General features: G+C 40.1%; 1 protein-coding gene, 2 long non-coding RNA genes and 2 other non-coding genes across 5 annotated transcripts in view; 2 read left to right on the forward strand and 3 right to left on the reverse strand.

Moving 5' to 3' along the window:
- Nucleotides 1-8,875, forward strand: part of LOC127005991 (uncharacterized) — a 54,621-nt gene extending 45,746 nt beyond the window's left edge. The window contains exon 3 of the long non-coding RNA XR_007759002.1: nucleotides 7,284-8,875. This is a non-coding gene — a long non-coding RNA (uncharacterized LOC127005991). The remainder of the gene's footprint in view (nucleotides 1-7,283) is intronic.
- Trnar-ucg (transfer RNA arginine (anticodon UCG)) lies at nucleotides 3,293-3,365 on the reverse strand. The gene has a single exon. It is a non-coding gene; the product is annotated as a tRNA-Arg (tRNA).
- Nucleotides 6,906-6,977, forward strand: Trnad-guc (transfer RNA aspartic acid (anticodon GUC)). The gene has a single exon. It is a non-coding gene; the product is annotated as a tRNA-Asp (tRNA).
- A 147-nt stretch (nucleotides 8,876-9,022) lies between the features above and the next one.
- LOC127005988 (uncharacterized) lies at nucleotides 9,023-16,651 on the reverse strand. Its single transcript, XM_050875472.1, has 6 exons — nucleotides 16,497-16,651; nucleotides 13,627-14,081; nucleotides 11,985-12,800; nucleotides 11,122-11,313; nucleotides 10,562-10,775; nucleotides 9,023-10,168 (listed from the first exon to the last, which is right to left on the reverse strand). Exons 1-6 carry the CDS (start codon nucleotides 16,522-16,524, stop codon nucleotides 10,011-10,013), a joined length of 1,863 nt encoding a protein of 620 aa, XP_050731429.1. The 5' UTR covers nucleotides 16,525-16,651; the 3' UTR covers nucleotides 9,023-10,010.
- A 1,349-nt stretch (nucleotides 16,652-18,000) lies between these two features.
- The window catches only part of LOC127005990 (uncharacterized), a 13,937-nt gene continuing 8,273 nt past the window's right edge, over nucleotides 18,001-23,664 (reverse strand). The window contains exons 4-5 of the long non-coding RNA XR_007759000.1: nucleotides 21,948-22,009; nucleotides 18,001-21,106 (exon numbers count right to left, since the gene is read on the reverse strand). This is a non-coding gene — a long non-coding RNA (uncharacterized LOC127005990). The remainder of the gene's footprint in view (nucleotides 21,107-21,947; nucleotides 22,010-23,664) is intronic.

Consider the following 23,664-nt stretch of genomic DNA (forward strand, 5'->3'; position numbering starts at 1 on the left):
CTTCTTACAAAGTCCTGGCACGAAGCCTTTGATGCCGGCCACCCCTCCCTCATGACTACCGTGGACATGACTGGAGCCTTCGTTTACGTGTGGCACCACTGTCTGACGGAGAAGTTCGAGCAGCTGGGTGTCACGGGGGACCTGCTGCACCTGTTCTCCAACTACCTCTCTAGTAAAAGCCTCCGCGTGGCAGTGAACGGAAGCACCTCGGCCAGCTTCGCGTAGGAGACCTCCGTTATACATATAGGGTCCGTCCTCGGACCCATACTGTGGAACATATACTTTAACCACCTCCTGAAAACCATCCTGACAGGAAGCGCCTATGCCGACGACTTCACCCTCTCTAGAACATGTAAGAACGAGGAAACTCAGGTCGTTATAGTCTGTCAACAGGCAGTTGGGAGACGTAATGGGCTGGGAAGAAGGTTACTAGTCGAGTTTGCCCCTGAGAAAACTCAGGACATGGTAATATCGCGTTCTCGGGAAGACGCACGGCAACTCCATCTCAGGTTGAGATTTGGGAACAACGCCATCCCTTTGGTGTCAGCGTCCTTGGCGTGGAGGTGGAATCTCAGCCGTGCGTTGACCGACACCTTGAACGGGTGGCGCATAAAGCCTCCCAGAAGGTACCCTGCTGCGTCGCATAATGCCCCTCCTTGATGCTAACGCCCCGAGGACACTGCAAAGCACGTTTGATGGTAGCACGCACGCACGGACTCACGCACGCACTCAGTCACACACACACACACACACACACACACACACACACACACACACACATAAATAAATAGAGATAGATAGAGAGAGAGAGAGAGAGAGAGAGAGAGAGAGAGAGAGAGAGAGAGAGAGAGAGAGAGAGAGAGAGAGAGAGAGAGAGAGAGAGAGAGAGAGAGAGAGAGAGAGAGAGAGAGAGAGAGATTTACATAGATATGCAGACCATAGGGTTTAGACCATACAAACCCTATGGTCCAGAATAGATGATATCTTCTTAAACCTAAGTAAAAACAGCAACGTAAATGGCCAACAGGCCTTTGCGTTTCTGCCTTGTCGTTTGTTTTTAATGAATCAATTGTGTTGCATTAAACCACCGAAGGCGAATGTATTCCATCCCCGTGCTACAACATTGATGAAAGGAAAATTATGTGCAGTCTGAGTTTATTTGTATACAGTTATGTTGTGTGACATGATTTATTGTTCGAGATGTGTCATCGATTGTTAACAATTTGAATTTGTCCACAATTGTAAAGCAATTTAATATCTTGAAACATATTCGATCAGTTTCCCATGGAAGTGACGTTTCTCAAGAGAGAATATGTTAAGAGATGAAAGCCTCTCATTGTAAAATGTGTTCTGCAAGGAAGAGATCTTTGTTGCCCTATGTTGAACACCTTATAATTTACCAATGATCATTGCATGGTGGGAAGACCAAAACTGCATTGCATATGCAAGTGTGGTCAGACTAAACTATTGTACAGTGCTAGTATTACATTTATATTCTTGAACGACAAGTGTCTGTTAGCTTTATTAGCTGTATCAATGCCTTGCTGTGAATATATTGAGGTTTAATGTGATTCTGACACCCAGCCTTAACACAATGTACGCTTTTGAGTTTCACACCACGCACTTTTTAATCGAACCTATTTTTGTTCCAACTTGAAGACTGACACTTGTCTATAGGCCATATAGGCTACAAGTTGAAGTTCTACATAAATCTTCTTGATGGCTTTGCCTGTCATGATCTGAGAGGGCTAAGTTACCAGTCTTCGTGTCTTCAGTATATGTAGCAATAAAATTACGGAGTCCAACGTCGATGTCATTTACGCAAATTATGAACAGTGCTTAGCCAAGAATTGAGCCCTGAGGGACATCACTAGTGACAGGTGCTCACTCTGGTGCAACACCACCCTTTGTTTTGTTACTCACTCAATTAGTGATCCATCGGTGTAATTTACCCACAATACCTAGTTTCTTGATTTTGTAAAGCAATTGATGTTGAATTTTCTCAAGCACCTTTTGAGAATCCAGATAGACTGCGTCCAGTAATTTGGTTACGTCGTAAGCTCAGAAGAGGCCGTTATAGAGGCATTATAGGTCAGTTGGTTGGACAAATAGGATTTTTCCTTCGGAATCCGTGTTGTGATCCTTAATTAGGTAACTTACAATTATTTTTAAATCCATCTATCCATTCAAAGATCTGTCTCGACAGCCAGTTAGCCTACCTTCCTACCTTTCGCCTGCTTGCCTTCCTACCAGCCTGTTTTCCTTCCTGCCAGTCTGGAAGCCAATCAGCCTGCCTGACAGCCACCCAACCATCTAGTAAGTTTGAATGCCTTCCAACCAAATAGTCATCCTGCCTACTTGCCAGCCAGCCAACTAGTCAGTCAGCCTGCCTGCTATCCTCTCCTCTAGCTAGCCATCGTGTCTGCCAAGCATCCAACCAACAAGCTTGCTTATCACTCAGCTAGTCGGCCAGCCAGCCTTGTAACTAACTAGCCAGCCTGTCTCTAGCCACTCAAACCAACTGGTACTCTAGTTAGCATGCGTGTTGTCAATCAGCCACGTGCCAGCTAGTCGTGCAGCCTGCTTGTCCGTATGTCTACTTGCTGCTCATCCAATCAGCCATCACGTCTGCCTGCTTGCCAGCATGCTAGTCAGCTAGTCATCCATCCAACCAGCCAGCCAGAAAGCCAGCAGGCCAGTCAGCCAATCTGCCTGCTTGCCATCCATCCATCCATTCATCAATCCATCCATCAATCAATCAGTCAATTAAGCCAGCCAACCAGCCAGCCCGTCAGCATGCCAGCCTGCTTGTCAGCCAGTCAGCTAGCTACCAAGCAAGCTTACCTTTTTGCCTGTCAGTAAGCCAGCCAGCCAGCTATCTGTCCTTCCATCCATAAAATCAATCAGTCAGCCTGCCAGCCAACCAGCCAGCCATCAGCTTGATTGGTTACCAGTCAGCTAGTCTGTTTGCTAGTCAGTCTGCCTGCCAACCACCTAACCGTCAAGACATCCATCCTGCTCTTCCAATCTATCACTCCGTTTCTTCAGCCACATAGCCTGTTTATCTATATACCTGCCTGACTACATGCCTGCCAGGCAGGTAAACAGTCAATTAGCTTGCTTGTCTTGTTCAGTCGTGTTATGGTCTGAACACCTGTGTGGAAGAAAAATAGTGTGGCGGCTAGTCGAGGCAGAGTACTGAGAGTAGGGACATCAGCTGGGGGTCACCTGTTGTCATCAGGGTGACTGGGGACGCCACATGGGCACTGGGCATCATGTTTCAAGAAAAAAACGACCGTGACAGGACTCGAACCTGCAATCTTCGGATCCGAAGTCCGACGCCTTATCCATTAGGCCACACGGTCCTTACAGCGAAGGGCGGGGCGCACCTGATAAATAATCCATACTCTGGAGGGGTGCGCGGCGATGCCTGGGGGCCCGAGGGGATCGCCGGCAGTGTGGGCGGGGCTGCCGCCAGCAAACAGGTTGACGTTTGAGGAGTCCCACGGGGAGCTTGTGTTTTACATTATTAAGTATTGGGACTCCTGTCACTTGCTATTGTTGTCTTATTGTGCAGAATATTGTAGCAGCTTTGACGTAAATACGACAACAGGTGGCAGTTACATTTAACCGTCATATTCAACAGTCGCGTTCACCTCCAGACGGCGCACGCGTACCGAGCGTCAAGGTGCCGCGGAGGGCCACGGCAGGCAGGGCAGGGCAGCTGTGGGGCATACGCACTGGGTTCAATTGCGCGCGAGCTCGAGTCCATGCCACCAAGTAAGGCGGGTGCGGCGTACAGAGTATACTAGAACGTGCCCAGAATGTTTCTCGGCCGAGAATCCTCACATGGGAGGATGCGGAAATTTGAGTCATGGAGAACATACTCTATTTGAAGAGAGTCTTACAAAGGTGTAAAGTCATCATCCTGTAGGCATCCAAGATTGGTACAAAGGTAATACATCCTTGATGGCCTTCAAACGTCTCATCTCGGCAATTTAGAAAATTCCAACCCAATATAAGGAGCTTATTTCAAGTGTGCGAGCGGCTCTCAAGAGGCTTGTCTGTGCATACAACGCACGTCCACTGACGGGAATGAATAATCATGCGGCAAATGTTCACTTCCTGTAACAGCTGTTTGAGAGACAGAGGGACATGATTAGTGGCACCATCCAGTGTGTGTGTGTGTGTGTGTGTTTACAGGGATGGGTGATTAGCCGTCAGATAATGTCATCGTGCTAAGTGTGTTGCACGTGCCTCATTCATATAACCACCGATTGTTGTTCTTGAGAGAAAGTAAGTTTCAGAATGTCCATATGTTTTTTTCAACCGTTCCGATTCTATAACAGAAAGGTACATAAATGAAGTAATATAAGTGAAACCCAGTTAGTGTTTATTGCATGGGAGGTACTTTATAACCTGACATGAAAGTTTGGTTCATCTCGGGTTTCCAGACCTCTCATAAACTAATTTATTCCTCCCTTGGTAACCCTATAAGTACTACCTGATAAATATGTTGCTGCCGTAATGCGTGGGCACTTTTCCTCTCGATCTGTTTGTATTGGTGCCCTACTGAATTATGTTCCATCTCCCCTCACCATTACTACACAATGATCAACCCACTCGATCTCACCACTCTCACATCTGACGACTGTTTCCTAGGATTCATTCATCTCATTAAACAGACGACCCTACAGAATCAAACTTTCCCCCAGTAAGCTATTTCATCATGCGACATAAAATGATCCATAGCGTTAGAGCATCTAAAACTGACATAAATGCAGACACCTTGATAATTACCGCCTATCCTTCTCGTGACATTCAGTTGCCTCATATGCATTACAAGTTTGGTACTGTGCTGACGAACGCCCTGAGGAGTATAGTACCCGCAGGCCTCTGTTGGCATTGGGGCAGTTGGCACGTACAGCTCATCTGCCGCGTGTTGATCTATAAATGGCCTCACAGGTATCGTGTGGCTGTTGCGACTATGATGTCATAGTAGGTCCTTTGGCCCAAGATAAGGGATTATTATCCCCCTCAAATCCTAAGCCAAAGAAAATAAAGACAAAAGCATCTTGGCATCAATGTTTATACTGTCGGTAACACAGACATCGGCAGAAAGATTAGTAATAATCGTATATAAGCAAACAGTTCAAATATCTCTAAACAGAATCTTCAACGAAACATCAAAATCTTTAATTAAAAGACTTTTCTCAGATAGTCCCTGAATGTCTTAAAACGTGTGTAGAAAAGAAGATAAATACTTTTGATAACTCAAAAGACATTCTAATCTGATGAGGATCTCCAATCTAAATGTCGAAACAAAATTTAGTATTGTAATTACTATTTCCTCTGAATATCTTTCTCACCTATCAGCGTTGAGCGATAAAGTTAACCTCTCTATTAACGATGAACGTAGTTACTCAAAGCATCCGGTTAGGCGCTCTGCTCTTTTGGAGTGTTACCCTACCCGCCCCAAATCCCAAAGGATATGTCATGGGATATGAAGATTTAACTCAAATTTGCTTGCTGCGTCATTATGTAATGAATAATGACCAGTTATAAAACACGTGATTTAGTTTTGCACTGTATTCCCTCACCAACACACTGTGAATCTGAAGCAGATGTGCGTCAAGAGGTGTGGCAAGAATGAATGAATTGTTTCACTGTTTTTCAGTCACCACCGAAGCAATAGCAGCGTGTCATGTAAATACTTGAATTCTTTTAGGATTTATCTCTCCGGGTTTAATGAAGGTTGTTATTTAAAGATTTTGTACCTCCGCGGAGCGACGCTGGAAACTATTGATCCGTCAGTTCTGAGCACGCTGCCTCCGTTTTCTGTGTGTGTGTGTGTGTATATATATATATATATATATATATATATATATATATATATATATATATATATATATATATATATATATATATATACACTTGTGTGGTGTAATGATTTAGGCGTGCATGTATTATACACTTGCGAGGTGTAACGATTTAATTACTATTGCATGGTAAATGTGTTAATGAATATGCTTTCTTGAAGTTAGCATTTTCCACTTGTTTGAAGCAAAACTACCGAATGAGAGACGTGAACTGTATTGTTGAAAACGCGAAATTCGGTTACAATCAATCAAATGAAAGATATGAGTTGCAGATACTTCAACTCTACAGTATACAGTAATTAGGATATTGACAAGCTTTACGGTGATCAGTAATGAACAGAGTGCCCGCGCATTTTGTGGTTATTGGATAATGTTATGCTAATGTAGAGAAAAAATCGCTGGTGAATGGCTTATATTCACGAAATAAAAAATAAAAATATTATAGTAGACTGCTGAATACTGTGTACCGTGCAGGGAGTGTAAACACTTAAACCCGACACGTACAGGTGACCCTGCCAAAATTTCCAGATATGGCTTTAATATAAATACTGGCCCGACATAGCACGATAGAATTTATTTGTTTACTCTTAATTTAATTGTTTATTTTAGTTAATGGCTGATTTTTTTTTTTAAATGGGAAATGTATCCAGGTAATAGGCAGGCAGGAGTACTTTGATAGCTTTGTAGAATATGGTCATCATGTCCGCAGGAATACGCGGCCATATATTGACTATCGTTCATTATATAAGCATTGCCAACACAGTTAAAAACTTGTTATACTGTATTCTTAACTATCAATCACGTACACGTATTATAGGTACATTCCTGTGGAGTAATATGCTATATATGTTTAAGGTCGTAGAGATTTAATATTTTACCAATATCCAGTATCTGTAACAAAGAAATATTACACCACAGAAAGCATCGTCATCATAATCTCTTGAAGTATATTCTGATGATAGGTATTAAAAAAAATAATAATAATAATAATTCTCTCTCTTTCTCTCTTTCTTCCTGTTTCGTCAGTCCTCGGTAGTATAGTGGTTAGTATCCCCGCCTGTCACGCGGGAGACCGGGGTTCGATTCCCCGCCGGGGAGGTACATATTTTACTTAATTATTTTATGTTTGTTCATATAAAGAAATTACAGTTACTATTTCCTCACATACGAATGAGTTATCAATTTGAGTGTCCTGGGAACACAGCATTCCGAGGACACTCACCCTCTTGAGTGTCGGCCGGGAGTTTACGGCACTCCCTGATGTAGCTCTTCACTGTCTGGGTCTGTTATTTTCCTATTTTTCTTCCGTTCTTTTTTCTCTTATCATCCAAAACTTCTGTACTATTGCTTTTTTTTCTTCAATATGGCTATTTTCTAATAAAAAAAATCCTCTCTTCAGTCCAGAGTTGAGTTGGCTGGGAGTCTCCTTCGCCGTTGTTGACCACGGAGTGAGAGAAAAAAAGATTGATTGATAGTTTATTGCTGCAGGTATACTACAGAGGAGAAGGGAGGAACCTGCCATCCTAACCCCCAAGCAGTACAGAGATGCAGCAAGGCTAGGTGTGTATAGCTGGATGGCAGATCGAATTAAGTAGCTTGCCTTAATTTGCAACATTTCTAACTTTGTCTTTTATTAGTATTTCCCTTTCCCATCAGAACTTATGTTGTATTTTTTTTTTCATTATTGTTTATAAATAGTATGGGACACAGGCCAAGTTAGGGTAAAACATGAAGAAAAGTGCCACTCTTAAATTCATAGCAGGAGACAGCTAAGGAAGAAGCCGAAAACGGCCTGTCAAATTTAGTGTATTATTTTCAGGCGTTAATACATCAGCCGTTTTTTGCCGCTTTGTATGAAATGTAGAAAATCACCTTAAAAGCAAAGTGTATGTAAATTGATGTATGTACACTGACTGCAGCGTGTGTGAAACATATGTTGGGTACGTCGCTTGGCTGAGGTGTGATTAAATTGTCGAGGTTTATATTACTGAAGAAAATACATTGCCCCTATTAATATTAAAGTATGACATGCCGTGATGCATTAGTTACGGTAGCATGCTATAAGTAGGGGGGCGTGGCCCACCCAGTTGTTCATCCTTTAATTAGGAGTGGTCGGTAAATGGGTATCTGGGGAAACCTGTTAATGTTAACTTGGATAACCTGGATGTCACACTCGCCTTGTTCCCTGACCAATGTAACACAGGCTGGTGGGCCAATGAGACAGAAGTGAGCACCAAGGTCATGCGCATCTATGGCGTAATAGAAGAGGAAGCAGACTCCCCAAAATCCACCCCGAACCGCCTGGAGACCGTGTCGCCTTGAGGTAACACTAATTTTGCTGATTCTGCTGCAAAAGAAACTTCAGTTTTGGAAACTATTGGCTGGCTGGTGCAGCTAGGTTGCTGTCTGTTCTGATCCAGGATGTTGTGTTCTCTCACCTACATGAAGTCTTAACTGTCCTAAACTTTTTGTAGGCCATGTAACATCATTTCCATGGCTAGTGATGACAGCCTCAGATACGGACACTAAACATTCTGTTGTCAAATCGTGGAGGCTACACTTCAACCAAGCAAAATATGCTATTCTTGCTGTCACAGAGGTAATACACCTTGGGACAACATTGGTTCTCTTCCAAAATATAACCTACATGATAATGACCTAATATTGCATGACTGTCACGAGGATCCTGGTATTTATGTTAAAATTATTTGAAGATTCCACACAGATCAACTGTTTATAAAGCTGCAGGTCTAGTAAATAACTTGTTAAATCTACTTTTCATATTGTTCCCAGGAATTTATCATAGTCTTGTTTGAATCCTATGTAAGACCAATTCTGGAATATGGATCATGTCTATGGGACACAGACTGTCATTGTGATCTGGAGTTACTAGTCAATGCAGTAAAAATTAAAGCTCTTTCATGGATCCCCCCCCCCTCCTCCTCCTGATATACATAGCTTTTACCTTCACTAAAAAGTTGCTTACTTTCTTTTGGAATGTCAAGCCAGCACAGTTTAGCATACAGATATGGTTAAAAATAATAAAAAAAACATTCACTGTCATGATGCTTGGCACAGTATAACACCCTATCATATGAAATTCGCCACTGGAATGAGCAATCCACAGGTGAAAGCAACTGATATAAGTTTGAACATTTTTATTTCACAAGAGCTGTTGTCCATGAAAAGTCATCCCACTATTCATAATCACTATTAAACCAAAGTATAATTCTCTCAACTAGATTTTTATGGCAATGGTATGAAGAAAGCATAGTTTTCATGCATTCATTATTTTAGTATAAAAAAATGACTAGTATTGATAAATCATTTAACATAAACATATGCTTTGATAAGCACTTGGCCTTTCATGTTACTCATGGGAAAAAATACATATGTACACTGCTATTGGGCATTTGTAATGCAACTTATTATTCCTGTGTGTCTATGAGCTATATACAAATAGAAAATTAAATATTTACAACACCAACAGTATGTAGCATAATTAGAGAAACAGCTACATAATACTTAGATTTTAAGTTTTGAGAATCACAATGTTACGACTTTCCATACATGATACATCAACAATATTTTCAGGTTGTGGGTGTTTGTACACCTCATTACTTATAGTGTTTGTACACCTCATTACTTATAGTGTTTGTACACCTCATTTCTTATGGTGTTTGTACACCTCATTACTTATGGGTATTTGTACACCTCATTTCTTATGGTGTTTGTACACCTCATTACTTATCCTATCCCATCATTGGGGGTTATATTCCTGGAACGGAATATTACTATGAGCACAACTTCAGATAACTATTTCTGAAGGAGCTAAAAATAATTCACAATTAAGGGATAGTACATTGCAACAAACTGTAAATAGTGAATTTAGAGTAAGCCTTTACTGAAACGGTTAAGAGATCATGCCTTATGGTCATCTTACACAAGATAACGGACAGTGATGTAAGATGGTTTTGTTATACTTAATTCCATTTCCATAATGCCTGGAATTTTTGCAAAGGCATTCAATATCTGCATTATACTTGACCATTTCCCTGATTAACAAACTAAACATAAAATTTAAAAATTACGTATTATGAAATGCAAAGGTAATTTACATTCATAAAATGTTTAATTTTTTTTACAAATATCGATAGATAAATCACTACCAGTCCAATCATCTTCATCCAGCAGAAACTGTAAGTCATCAGTGGAGTGTGAATATGACTGATGGTTGGTGAGAGGTGAGCCAAGACTTGGCACTGAGTAACACTTCTGCAACTGAGGTTCTGCAAGAAAAATAAGATATTTAACTTTATTGCAGAATAAATAGAGATAGACAGATAAATAGACAGACATATATTAGTACGTAGATATATGAGGTCTAAGATATATACAGATAGATATGGGTATGGAAGAAAAGAGGTCAAGAATCAAATCACTGAAGATAAAGAGTTGTTTGAGCCTGTTATGTGGCCAGTGAATTATGAGGTATGAAAATGTTCACAGAAGGTTTCACATGGGTAAAAAGTGAAAAAATAAAATAATAATGATGTTGAGGTGAAAGATATTGAATTTGGCATCCTGCTGATCCTTACCAGCTTCATCCACCCAACATTAGTATATATTCTATATATAGTGTAGAATAGTATATACTCTAAACATTTATGAGAAATACACACCTTCATATGTTATACTCTGTTCTTGTTTTCCCATTTCCAGTGCTGAGAGTGCTTTTGTTGCCTCTGTGATACCCATATTTGCTGCTTGCTGGAGCAAACTGTGAACTCTTTGAGGCACACAGGGACCGCCCAGACCCTGGCTCAACATCACTGCCAAGTTGTAGATGGCCCACCCATGTCTGGCTGCTGCGGCTGCCTCGTATAATTTTCGTGCCTGGGATTCAGATACACATTACTCATCATGCACAGGCTTCTCCCATGACAGCAGCAAGTTTTGGTGAGTTATGTTTCTGACATTCACATATACACTGACCTCCTTCTCTTGTGCAGAAATTAATTTAATGATATAGAACCTGACAATATTCAAGCCATCTTTTCATTTCCTATATAGGCAATGTAACAGATGTAACACACTGTAACACTCACAGACCTACTCATGTAGAATGAAACTTACCCCGAAGATGCTCAATTTGTAAAACATGAATAGTTTTGCAGGAAAAACATTGAATTTGAATTGTTAGTGATATATTTTTTTCATTAGAAATAAAATCTTTACGTACCTTTTCTAAATCTTGTGTAATGCCATAGCCCATGTGGTAACACAGGGCCAAATTGAAGGTTGAGGATGGGTCACCCATCATCACACCAGCTTGAAAATAAACAACTGCCTCTTCTGGCTTGGTGTCCCACAAGGTGTTTCCATCTTTCTTGAAAACTTCTTGCAACTGATCTTCACGGTCTGCTTTTACAATCTGTTGAAAATAATATCAAAAGAAGTATTTTGTATTTGTTTATAATTTTGTATCAATGTATACCATATCAGAATTAGTTATACTAATCAAATATTAAGCTTTACAAGTCAGTATAGTCTTGTAAAATTTAGTCAAGATTGCTATTACAACAATTATGCAAACTAACACCTACAAGATCAAGGTAAAAAAAAAGTTTGAAGAACTGCTGCCCTCTGAAATAGGTCACATCACACATTCACTAGGACTGAACTTTAAAAGGACTAGAAACTGTCCTTTTTTTATGAGCTACAATTAAGAGTTCCCACAAAAGCTAATTTCTCCCACAAGTTTGTGGGAATTTCCCATGAAGTGGCAACGCTGGCCTAATTCTACATGAGAATTGATCTCATAAAGGAGTTGGAGTCAAGAGATTTTTCTGATTGCAACTCCAACCAAAAGTACCCAAGTGCTTGGCATCTGGCTCTGACTTCACACCCCTGGTTTCCAGTGTAGAAGGCTTCAATTTTCATTCATTCATTCTACCTTTTATGCTTCTTTCACTACAGAATATTGTCCATCAGCTTTCTTATGCTTCCTGTTCCTAATCCATGTTCTCCTGCATGCATGCCCTTAGATGCCTCTAACTGACTTTTTGAACAACACAAATGAATGAAAATAAAAAGCTGACTCACCTCAAACAACCTGTCATGAAGGGTTTTCAGTTTAGCATCATCAACACAGCTTTCAGACTCTTGATGTGCTCTGGAGCCTTGAGTGTGTTCATTTATGGCATCACTGACTTCAACTTGCAGTTCAGGCTCTATTGATACAGACCTTTCAGTGCCAATAGTGGACAGACTCCTGTTAGCATTCCTTTCCTTATTCTCATTATATTCATCTTTGGAGATTGCTGAATTTGAGGTAGTCTGAGACTGAAAGTCTTTATGTAAATCAGACATACATCCTGAATCAGTTCTGTCAGTCTGATTAGATTTTTCACTTTGTAGGCAAAGCAATAACTCACTTTCATCTTTAAGTGTAACATCCTCATATATTTCTTCCAGCTCGTGTTTCTTTTCCACATCTCCTTGTATGTTAAAAAATGTTTTAGCCAGATCAAGAGCTTTCCCCTGTAAGGAATACACAGGTATGGTAGATCTAGGAGCTTCACTCTCAGCAGATTTGATGCCATCAAGCTTACAAACTGCTGTAATACTTGGATGATTAGGCACTTGCTGTGTTACTTCACTGCAGTCTTTATCAACAGTGTCAGAAGAGATTTCTTGAGAATGAACTTCAGCATTAAAGAAATTTTTGAAGGTCCTGCAGTTACTCCAAAATAACTCTTCATTTTTCTGACCTTTCTCTTCAGGAAAATCATTTTTCAAATTATATTTTTTATTGGCCCCATTAGACTTTCTATTCTGTTGATCCTTTGCCTGGTATGGGCAGGGACAGAGCTCACTCCAGTTACGGTATAAAGATAGAGTGAGGGCTGCAGCTGAACCCTGTAAAGTAACATGTAGATATTATGAACTGCTTCCAAACATTTGGATGGTGAGTAGAGGATAGGGTACTGATGATTTCTCTATATTACTTGCCCTTTACCAAACATGCCAGGTGGATGGAATTACCCTGAGTTTGATTTAAAGTACATATTACATCTTTGTACAAGGAATAAATCCATAGGGCTTTTATGAGGTAAGCCAGGTAGTTGGCTTGCAACCCACTAATGTGTTCATCCTCCCTAACAGGTCAATTATGATTTGATATCAGGCATACTTCCATGCCTATATATTTTTACCATTCAAAATTTACTTACTGACCTTATTGCCTGCCTTCCCTTCACTGCTTTTATTTAACTTTTCCATTATGCCCCAATGTACAACAAAAACTGTTCTAGATAACCAATCTATCCACTCCCAAGTCAGAAAAAACTTCTTGTTATTAAGAACTAAGTGAGTGAAGATTTTCATAGCCTTATGAGGGAGGACTTTGCTCAGGAAAAAAAAAAAAATTGTTTGAAGCTATAAACTGTTTAGCTTGGATATAAGGTGTTGATACAAGTAAGGTTGAATATAAATTTACAGGTCTGAATATGAAAAAGTGAAACTGAAGGCAAGACAGAATAAAACGAAAATATGAGAATCACTGAAATCACAGAACTAATTATGTAGAAAGTAGAAAGCAAACTAATTAAATAATTGTATCTGTTTCGTGTAGCAAAGGGCAAATAATGAAAAAAAATGAATGGGCATTTCTGCAGAATACAAATTATGGCAATATATTTATCACTTTTGTAAAACTTATACTGTTTCAAGTAGTAATACAAACCAATCCTAATGTATGAAGAGTGGGAGAAGCCTGCAGAATTTCTTTCCATTCCTGATATTGCCATGTGTTTCCTCCATCGTCTTGGCTTTGCTTCTCTTTCTCTTTCTCCTGCTCGTCTGTGCAACACTCCTCCAGCACCTTGTTGTCTTGAAGGACATGCCAGTGCCATGGAGGGCATCTTTGGTGGCAGCCTCTATTGTAAGTTCCATCAGCTCTTGAATCTACATTGTCATGAGATCTGCTGTGGATATCTTTTGGCTGTGTGACACCAAAAGTAGCTTGTCTGAGAACATTGTTGTATCTTGTTACTGTTAGGGGACTCCAGGATGAGGCTACAGAGCAGTGCCTGAGTGTGGCTGCGTATACTTTTGAAACCTCATCATTGTGGTGATAGTTGGGGGCTTCATCGGAACAGTCTTGGGGGTAGCACTGACTGGGACGGACACTCCGCAAGCCTGCAAAGTGTTACAATACTTAAGATATAGTATTTAAAGTCATTATCTAAGCTATGGTGCCACCTTTTATTTTTCAATTAAATTTACCGTAATGTAGTTTGTAAATTTTGAGTATTTTTACTTTATATTTGTATTGAAATCAGTGAGTAACATCTATGAGTATCTGTAAGTATCTAGTATTTGCTAAAGTTAGGTGGTATTGCTGGCAACTGACATGCTAAGATCCACTGCAGTCTTAATCTTTTTCTTTTAAACTCATATAAAGAAACTCTGGAAGCAATCTCTGTTTTAGTACTATTGAAGATTAGAACTTACTGATAACCTAACAATTCTAACCTATTGTATGGTGATATAGCCTTGCCTTCTCTCTGCCCCCATTACAAAACAAACGGTCACTATTAACTATCTATTGATGGGACTCATAATACTCAAAATACAAAGATCTAAAAGTTATCGATGAATTATGAAATACTGGTTCTGATCTTCTGTAATAGCCCAATGACTGCTAAACACCAGGTATCCGGTCATTTCGCCCACATGTCAGTTCGCCCACACCAAAAGGTCATTTTGCCCACTCAGTGGAGTCATTTCGCCGACATTAGATATAATTTCTTTACTGTCCAAAGCCAAGTTAGATTTGGCGTCAGAAGTGCACAATCAAATATGTTGAATCTAACAGCGATTCCGAATTAAGTCGAATCCAACATACATATTCGAATCTACCTCCCTAGTGGCTGCAGCCGGCCGTGGCCAACCGCGAGAACCTCAAGGGATATATTTGTTAATTTTCTCTCTTTTAATCTCTACCTGACACCCATAACTCTGCAGATAGGCAGTTCCATGTAACATATTGGTTGTAATAATAGCCATACAATAGTACAGGAATGAGTGAACGAGTGATAAAGTGGTCATTAATGAAACTGTTCCGAAATAAGAATAATGAAATTGAAAGTTGAATATAGGTTTCGTTAGTGAGGGAACCCATTGTATACCCTCAATTCCTGACATAATGGCAGACTTCAGACTTCTGTAGCCTATTCTGTGTTCATTCTTTGGGATGATTCAGATGAGGGGTGAGAGATCCTCATCACAACTTTTCAAGGCTTGCTCACATTTAAATGGACCAGTAAGCTGATAATAATTTTAATTACATGCAGTTTACATGAATGCTCACTTTTATTTTATTTTACTTTTAGAATTATGACAAGTTTTAATTATATTTTACTTTTAGAATTATTTATAAAATAAGTTTTCATACATTTCATTCTTTGCATGTTTCTCTTGCATTTTAATACAGTTTTTACTACATGATTTGTGCATTGTTGAATAATATATACTTGTGGGTGAACCAACTTTAGTGTGGGCGAACTAACTCGAGTGTGGGTGAACAAACTCTACATTTGGGCGAACTGACCGTAAACCAAACAATTTTTTTTTTACGTCTTGGCCTATTGCACCGATAGGCTTCTTCCCGGTGGATCCTGGATTCATGATGGTCGGTCCAAGGCTTCTTCCCGGTGGGCCCTGATGGTCGGCCCAACCCGTTCTGGCGCAGGTGAGTGTTTATAGTGGCACCATCTTGCGTTGGCTCATGCTGCTCTCCCGGAGCTCATCTTTAATCCTAGAATCTAGAGTCCAGGTTGATAGGTGATCTTCTGGACAGCATGTGGGTAGTTTTAAGCCGCTCGGCGGCGGCTGAAAAATACCAGCTTGGTGGCACCAGTCAGGGATTGAACTCGCGTCCTCCTGAACGCGGGGCCGTCTCGCTATCCGTTCAGCCACCGCCTCCCCATGGACCATGGTCTAGGACTGCCCCACACAACAGCAGCTCCTACCTGAGTCCTTCACCAGGCCAAGTGGGCAAGTCCTGATAGGTGCCCTGCACATTACACATCAAGATCAAGCTACACTACTTGACACACACCAGTTGAGGGCCATGGCCGCAGACAATGTGCTGCCGCAGCCCCTCGCTGCTGTGTGTGCTGAGGGTTAGGCAAGCACTTCTGGGGTAGTATTCTCAGATGCTTCCACCTTTCACATCAACCGCTTCCAAAGGCCAAAAAGGAGATTATCTTTTTTTTTCTTTTAAAGGAAGCAGCACAAGGGCAACAAAAAGAAAGTATGGAAAAAAAAGACCGTAATCGCTGCTGCAATCAGGTTCTAATGAGTATATTTTTGGGTGTTCTCGGTACAGAACAAGGGTCATACTACCACCAGTGTCATCAAACTACCCCTGGAAATGCCCAGAACTGCACAAAAACCGTGTCAAATATGTGTGCTTGGGCGCCGAAAGGTTTAGGACTAGTGGCTCTGGTGTGCTGCTGTTGCTGCCTAACCCCGCGGCCTGGGGCTGTGCGTGGCGGGTGCCTTTTCCCCATGTATATACGCTTGCCAATAGCCAAAAGGAACTATTACCTCGTCCGATGGTGATGATGCGCCACATTTCAACTCAAGGAAGGTTAGTGCCACTCATCGTGAACGGATTTACAGCTCCTCGCAGCACACACAGCCACCCGCAACCAGCAGAACAACAAATCAGGTGACGGTCCGGGTCTGGGCTGCGTCGCTGTCTGAGGTGCACGCGGCCACAACAACCAAGAGAAGTTTCATAGAAATTCAGATCATACAGACCCTATGGTCCAGACTAGGTGGTCTGTCCTTAAAGCTAAGTGAATTTATATTAATCAGATGGCTCCAAAACTACATTTCTACTTAAGTAAATATTACGTTGAAGGAAGCGTCGGTCGAGTTTGTTTTTAATTACGGTAAATTAAGGAGTCCCCCAAAATGCAATGTGCTAAGATGCGTTAATTCACACTCCTCAATAGTTTGAAGTTTCTTCAATATTCAAGCTGTTTGTTACTGTACTGTATTCAGAGACCAACATACAACACATAATGTATTAGCCTCACGTGAGATGGCTACCATAATTTCAGACTCGTGTGTTCAGTGACTTTCTTGTTTATTTATTTTTATATATATCAACTTTCAGTCAGGTTACTCTGGTATATCTTTGCCTCAGTGGGTCAAGGCACACAATCATTAGTACTATTATAAAATGTTCTAATGTTTCCCGAGCTTCTACACCTATCTGCTGTACTATAGATAGGTATAGGTACTTCTCCATTCATGGAGGCCACTTTTCTCAACTATCTTTGACAGGTCTTCCATTCACATTGTTTCACTCTGCTCCAGTGTCATCATATGCTTTCCCTCTCTGTAAATTTCCTTTTTCCAAAGGGGATTGTCTTCAATTTCCAGTGTTATATTAATTTGGCCCACCAGTGTTCACTCATTTCCTCTCTTTGAAACTCAGCTTCCCCTTTGTTAACCTTTCTCAGAAGCTCCACCCCATTACCCCTGAGAGCATGTGAACACTATCATGCCAACTGGTCTTGAATGACTTCTATTCTCCCGACATCTTAAGTCTTAGTTTTGCTGACCCATACAAGATAGCTGTGGGGTTACTACTTTCCCCATCCAAAAGCAACTTCCATATTCATACTGGCTAATTTCCCTTCTCTACCACTGATGTTAACACCTGTCATTTTCCTTACCTTGGCTTCATTCAGTTTTCTTTGTGCTTTCTCCTATGGCCTCCTTGCTTATCTCAAATGCTAAATAACCTTGTGTTTCTATTACCTCTAAGATATTGTTTCCCAGCACCCGCTGTCCTACTGCTGGTGTGAATTTCCATTATTATGTTTAAAGATAAGTTTCCATTCCATACCAAAGTCATTTAGGATCAGGCAAAATCCTTCCACTAATACTACATCATCTGCATAACCCAGGCAAAGCAATACAACTTCTGATGTGTGGGGCTTTATTACTTTTGCCTATATCCACATATACACTTGGAGGAGGGGGAATGATTATGAGCAGAAAGGATTGATTGATTATGTGGCAGTAGATGGAAGACTGAGAAAGGATATCTGTGTGTGAAGGTAGTAAGCGGGATGTTCGATGGCTCTGACCATCTTGCAAAAGTGGGTGTTTGAAAAGAAAGGTGAAGTAAAAAAGGAAATACTGAAGATAGAAAAGTTACAGGAAAAAAGAAATAAAAGATGAGTATAACGTGAAATGGCAGAGGCCTTAAGTGAAAAATGGGAAAGTGTGAAAGATAGTACAGATACTGAAAAAGTTTTTGGAACATTTAAAGAAGTAGTGTTAACTACAACAAAAAAGTGTTAGGGATGAAAGTGGTGAGAGATGGAAAAAGAAAAGGAAATTCATGGTGGACAGAAGAGATAAGGAGGATAGTAAAAGAGAAAAGGGAACTTTTTTAAGAAAACTTAAGAAAGAAATGTGGTTGAGCAAGTAAAAAGGGAAAGGAAAAAGAAATATAGAGAATGCAAAATGAAATTAAAACAAGCAATAAAAGAAAGTAAGAAGAGAGTTGGTGAAGACTTTGGAAAAGACTAAGTGAAAAATATAAAGGGAACAGGAAATCATATTGGAAAGAAGTAAAAAATTAAAGAAAAGCATCACCCCAATAATATCTCCCCAAGGAAAATTAATGAAGTTATGGGTGAGAATGGAAAGATGTTCAAAGACGGGGAAGCTGTGAAAGAGACATGGAGAGAATATTTCAAAAACTTAATGAATTTTGATGATGGACATCCAGCAGCTGTTACAGCAACAGTTTTGAGCGGAGGTAGAGGAGGAGTATATAAAGAAAGAAGTATAACATATGAAGAAGTAAATCAGGCATTAAAAAGATTAAAAAATGGAAAAGCAGCAGGAACTGATGGAATCAATCAAATATTTTCCTTCAGGATGGTAGGAGAAAAAATAATAGCAAAAGGAAAGAAACTATACGCTGCCTTCATGGACTTTGAAAAAGCTTACGACAGATTCGATTGGATTGCATTGTGGGATGTTTTAAAGATTTATGGTGTGGGAGGAAAACTGCTTAGTGCAATAGTCTTTCTATGAGGATGCATCTGCATGTGTCAAAATTGGTGGAGAAACAAGTGAACATTTTGAGATAAAGGTGGGATTAAGGCAGGGGCGTGTCATGTCACCATGGTTGTTCAATATTTATATGGATGGTGTCATGAGAGAAATAAAGGGCAAAGTTGGAGTAAAAATGTACGCTGAGGGAAGGCAGTGGGTGCTGAATTCAATCCTGTTTACTGATGACACAGTGCTCATTGCAGAAAATGAAAGTGACTTACAAAACTTGGTCAGTGATTTTCATAGCGTCTGTAAAAGGAGAAAGCTGAAAGTAAATGTCAACAAAAGTAAAGTGATGGTTTGTGAGGGGAGTAGAAGTGAAGTTGTAGATTTTGTATGCCCATCTAGAGTGGGAACTGAATGTGAAAAAGAATGCAAAATAATTCTGAATGGTGAAGAAATGGAGGAGCTCAATGAGTTTAAGTACCCTGGATCAGTTATCAGTTGAAAATACAATAATAGTACCAACCCTCACATATGCAAGTGAAACATGGGCCTTGAATGAAAGTCAGAGGTCTAGAGTGCAGGCAGTGGAAATGAGTTATTTGAGGAGTGCTTGTGGTGTGAGTAGAATGGATGGAATAAGTAATGAAAGTGTGTATGAGCGTTTTGGAATGTGTCACGGGGGTGAAGGGAATGAGTGATTTTAAAGTGGTTTGGCCACATGGAGCGAATGGAGGAGAGTAAGATGACCAGAAGGGTGTATGTGAGATTGAGGGAGGGAATGTTAGAGGACGACCTCCAGTGAAATGGAGAGATAGGGTGCAGGAGTACGTTAGGGAGAAGGATGAGAGATCCTTGAGAAACTTTGAGCAGGCAAGGAGGGAGTGTCCGGATAGAGAAAGATGGAAACTCCTGCCGTGGCCATCCCCTGGTGGGAGCTCCTAAGAGCAGGCGTCGATGAGATGATGATGATAAATGAATTGAGAGGAATCACAGCAGAAATGTTGAAGTGTGGAGATGAAGTTACTATATGAATGGTCAAGATATGTGAAGTGGCCTGGGAAGGGGGGGGGAGGTCCCAGCAGACTTGACAAAAGCCATCATGGTCCCAGTTTACAAGGGGAAGGGCAGGAGAGGGGAGGTGGGAGTTGTAGGGGTATAAGTCTGCTGAGTGTAGGCTACCTGGAAAGGTATATGGAAAAGTCCTAATTGAGACTGCGCAAAGACTTACAGAAGAGAAAATCAGTGAAGAACAAGGAGACTTCAGGAAGGGAAGAGGATGTGTGGATCAGATATTTTCCTTCAGGATGGTGTTTTATTAGAAAAAATATTAGCAAAAGGAAAAAATACTATGCTGGCATTGTGGGACGTCTTCAAGATATATGGTGTGGGAGGAAAACTGCTTTATGCAATAAAGTCTTTCTATGAGGATGCATCTGCATGTGTCAAAATTACTGGAGAAACAAGTGAACATTTTAAGATGAAAGTGGGCTAAGGCAGGGGTGTGTCATGTCATCATGGTTGTTCAATATTTATATGGATGGTGTTATGAGAAATGAAGGGCAAAGTTGGGGAAATTGAAGTAAAAATGTATGCTGAGGGAGGGAGGGAAGTGGGTGATGAATTCAATCTTATTTGCTGATGACACGGTGCTCAATGCAGAAAATGAAAGTGACTTACAAAATTTGGTCAGTGTTTTTGATAGTGTATGTAAAAGGAGAAAGTTGAAAGTAAATGTCAACAAAAGTAAAGTGATGGTTTGTGAGCGGAGTAGAAGGGAGGTTGTAGAGTTTGTATGCCCATATAGAGTGGGCATTGAATGTGAAAAAGAATGCCAAATAATTTTGAATGGTGAAGAAATGGAGGAGGTTAACGAGTTTAAGTACCTTGGATCAGTTATGTGTAAGCATGGTGGTACAGAAGAAGAGAAAAGAGAAAGGGCATTGCAAGGATTGATTGATTGGAGGAGAAGCTGCAGATCCATCTCTGGCATGCCATCTCATTGTTGGGGGCTGAATTTCTCCATGGCATGGACTGGACCTCTGCCGGACAGCTGGAGAAAGCTGCCATGGCACAAACCCGACTGATGGAGACAACTGATTTCTTCTTCCACATCATGTTTGGCCCTGAAATATGAGTACAAGTTCAAATAAACAACATAATATATATATATATATATATATATATATATATATATATATATATATATATATATATATATATATATATATATATATATATATAGTTTTTGGGATGTTTTTGTTGATTAGTGTTCTATACTAAAAGAGTTTAACGTGGTAGCTGCAGGGATCTTGTTTCTTAAAGGCCCCGCCGAGCGAGAAAAATGAAAAAATCATCACTCCATAAACCATTTCATAATATATATCAACACATTTGTGATCAGTTTATGCATCATCTATTTTTGGGGGTTTATATCATGACAAAAATGTGGCCCATCGTTGGTACACGGTAAAGCCACAAATTTGGCCTGTTGCTGCTACCAGGTTAAGTTGAACTATGAATGGACAGATGTTGTTTTAAGAGCATCTGAAATAAACTTATGGGACTGATATATGATAATTAAATCTGTGATATTTATTAAGATGTGTCCAGTGATTTAATTGGCAAAGAATTGCAAAACACAAGCTAAGAAAATAAAAGTACTGAACTGATTGACGTATTGACACAGGAAATGGCCGTCGGAGAAATAAGAATGGATTAGTAATTAATATACCCGAAGCAAGAACTAAAAGACATTGCATCGACATAAGTATGTGATAGAATAACAGGCATTATCTACATGAGTTATTTACTGCACAGTGCACACTATATGGGCTGGCAACATTGTCTTATTTTCTAGCAATTGAAGTTGCTTATATTGTGCATTATATTCTTGCATGGGAATGACTGCTTGATGCTGGATGATAAAAACTAAATGATTAAACAATAATGTTATGTGGCGAATACCAGCTTGAGGTCACTCTAGGTCTAGGAGGACTTGCTCGTTGTTGTCAATGTCATCACGATCACTGCAAATAGATACATTACAATTAGAAATGCTTTGGTACCTACCCTATATCTATATCTATACTTGTCCAGAAGTCAAAACTCTTGACTCATGGACCAATTTGCAATTTTTTTTGTTCAAAAAGATTTTAGCATTGTTGATTGACTTTAATAGCTATTTGGGAGTAAGACTAAGAATAATCATAAAATTCATTTTTAGATCTTCATAAGAAAGGAAGCTGCAAATAACAAAAGCCATAATATACTGTGAACTAATTAATTTTAAATGTGAAAAAAAAGACATGACCAAAACAAATTAAACAATACTACAATGCTAGCTAGCATGGGTATTAGTATCATTTTGCAACACCCAGGAATTCCTGGGAGGTATTTTACAGAAAGGATAGCTACCGTTCGTTAAGTAGGATCAATGAGGTTAGGTGACGTTTATAATTTTTTGTTAAGTTAAAATAAGGCAACATTCTGAATGATAGTTAATTTGGTAAAAAATTTACGTCCAAAATCAAAATGTTTGTTTAAAAAATAGTCAGTAACACAAATCAGAAATTTATCTGAGTTAAGAGAGGTGAACTTATATTAAGTTAGGTATGTCAGAGCAAGGTTTCTAAACAAGTTGATTTAGGATTAAAGGAAAAAAGTCATAAGTGATGCAAGCTTGAGTACTAGAGCAAGTTCGGTTTAAGAGCTACCGGTACGTCAAATTGATTTGGTTTGGTTACTAAAAATAAGCAAAGGAAGGTAATTTTGTTAGGACACTTCTGACATTTAAGTTAGGTTAAAAATATCAACTTTTCTAAATAATTGCTGATTTGGTTAAAACTGGCTATCTTAAATAACAGATTAAGTTGAAATAACTATATGTCAATGATAAATTTACCCAGGTTAGGTTTGGTTTATCGTTGCTGGGAGGTTAGTCAAGTAAAAATTAAATAACAGACACTAGTGACCCAAATAGGTATTGTTTAGGGTTTGGTAAGATTGGTGGGAAACGTTTGTTGAAGTCAGTCACAAGATTAACAGGTGTGTTAGGTTTAAAGAGTTGAATATTGTAAAGGATAAGTCTGGCGAGGTAAAATATTGGCTCACCTGTGTTCGTTCCTTGGTAAGATACACGTGCACCAGTGATGACTGGACCTTCACAGACTACCTAAGGTGAGTGATAACAGACACTGGATGCCCTCCAGGCGATGGCTGGGGGCTGTATAACGCCAGCCACACACTGCGGCTTCCAGCAAGGTTACTCCCAGGGCTCCTTGTGTAACAGCCTGTGGATGGTGGCAGGCGGTCACCAGCCATCGCTTGGAGGGTCTCCAGTGTCTGTTATCACTCAATCTCTGTCAGTCTGTGAAGGTTGCACCTGCATTTTACCTGTCAGCGAACACCACTTCAGTCGTGATGGCCATGTAGGTGTTTCCAAGGTCCGCCTCGCCGAACCACTCATCTCAGCACGGTCAGCACAGTCCACAGATATTTCAGGATGAGTTTCAAATCATTACACGCCTCCAATTCGTCTAGACGAGGCAGATATATTAGGAGGTGATGCCTTTCATCCCGCTGTAATCCACCATGTTGCAATACTTATGCATTTTTAACGGTGCTAAGGGAGCCCCTTCCCCGCCTTAAATTTTCCGCCCGCTAAGTGCTCCAGCTTCAGCGC

The sequence above is a fragment of the Eriocheir sinensis genome, chromosome 31, assembly GCF_024679095.1.
Source record: "Eriocheir sinensis breed Jianghai 21 chromosome 31, ASM2467909v1, whole genome shotgun sequence".
Taxonomy (NCBI): domain Eukaryota; kingdom Metazoa; phylum Arthropoda; class Malacostraca; order Decapoda; family Varunidae; genus Eriocheir; species Eriocheir sinensis.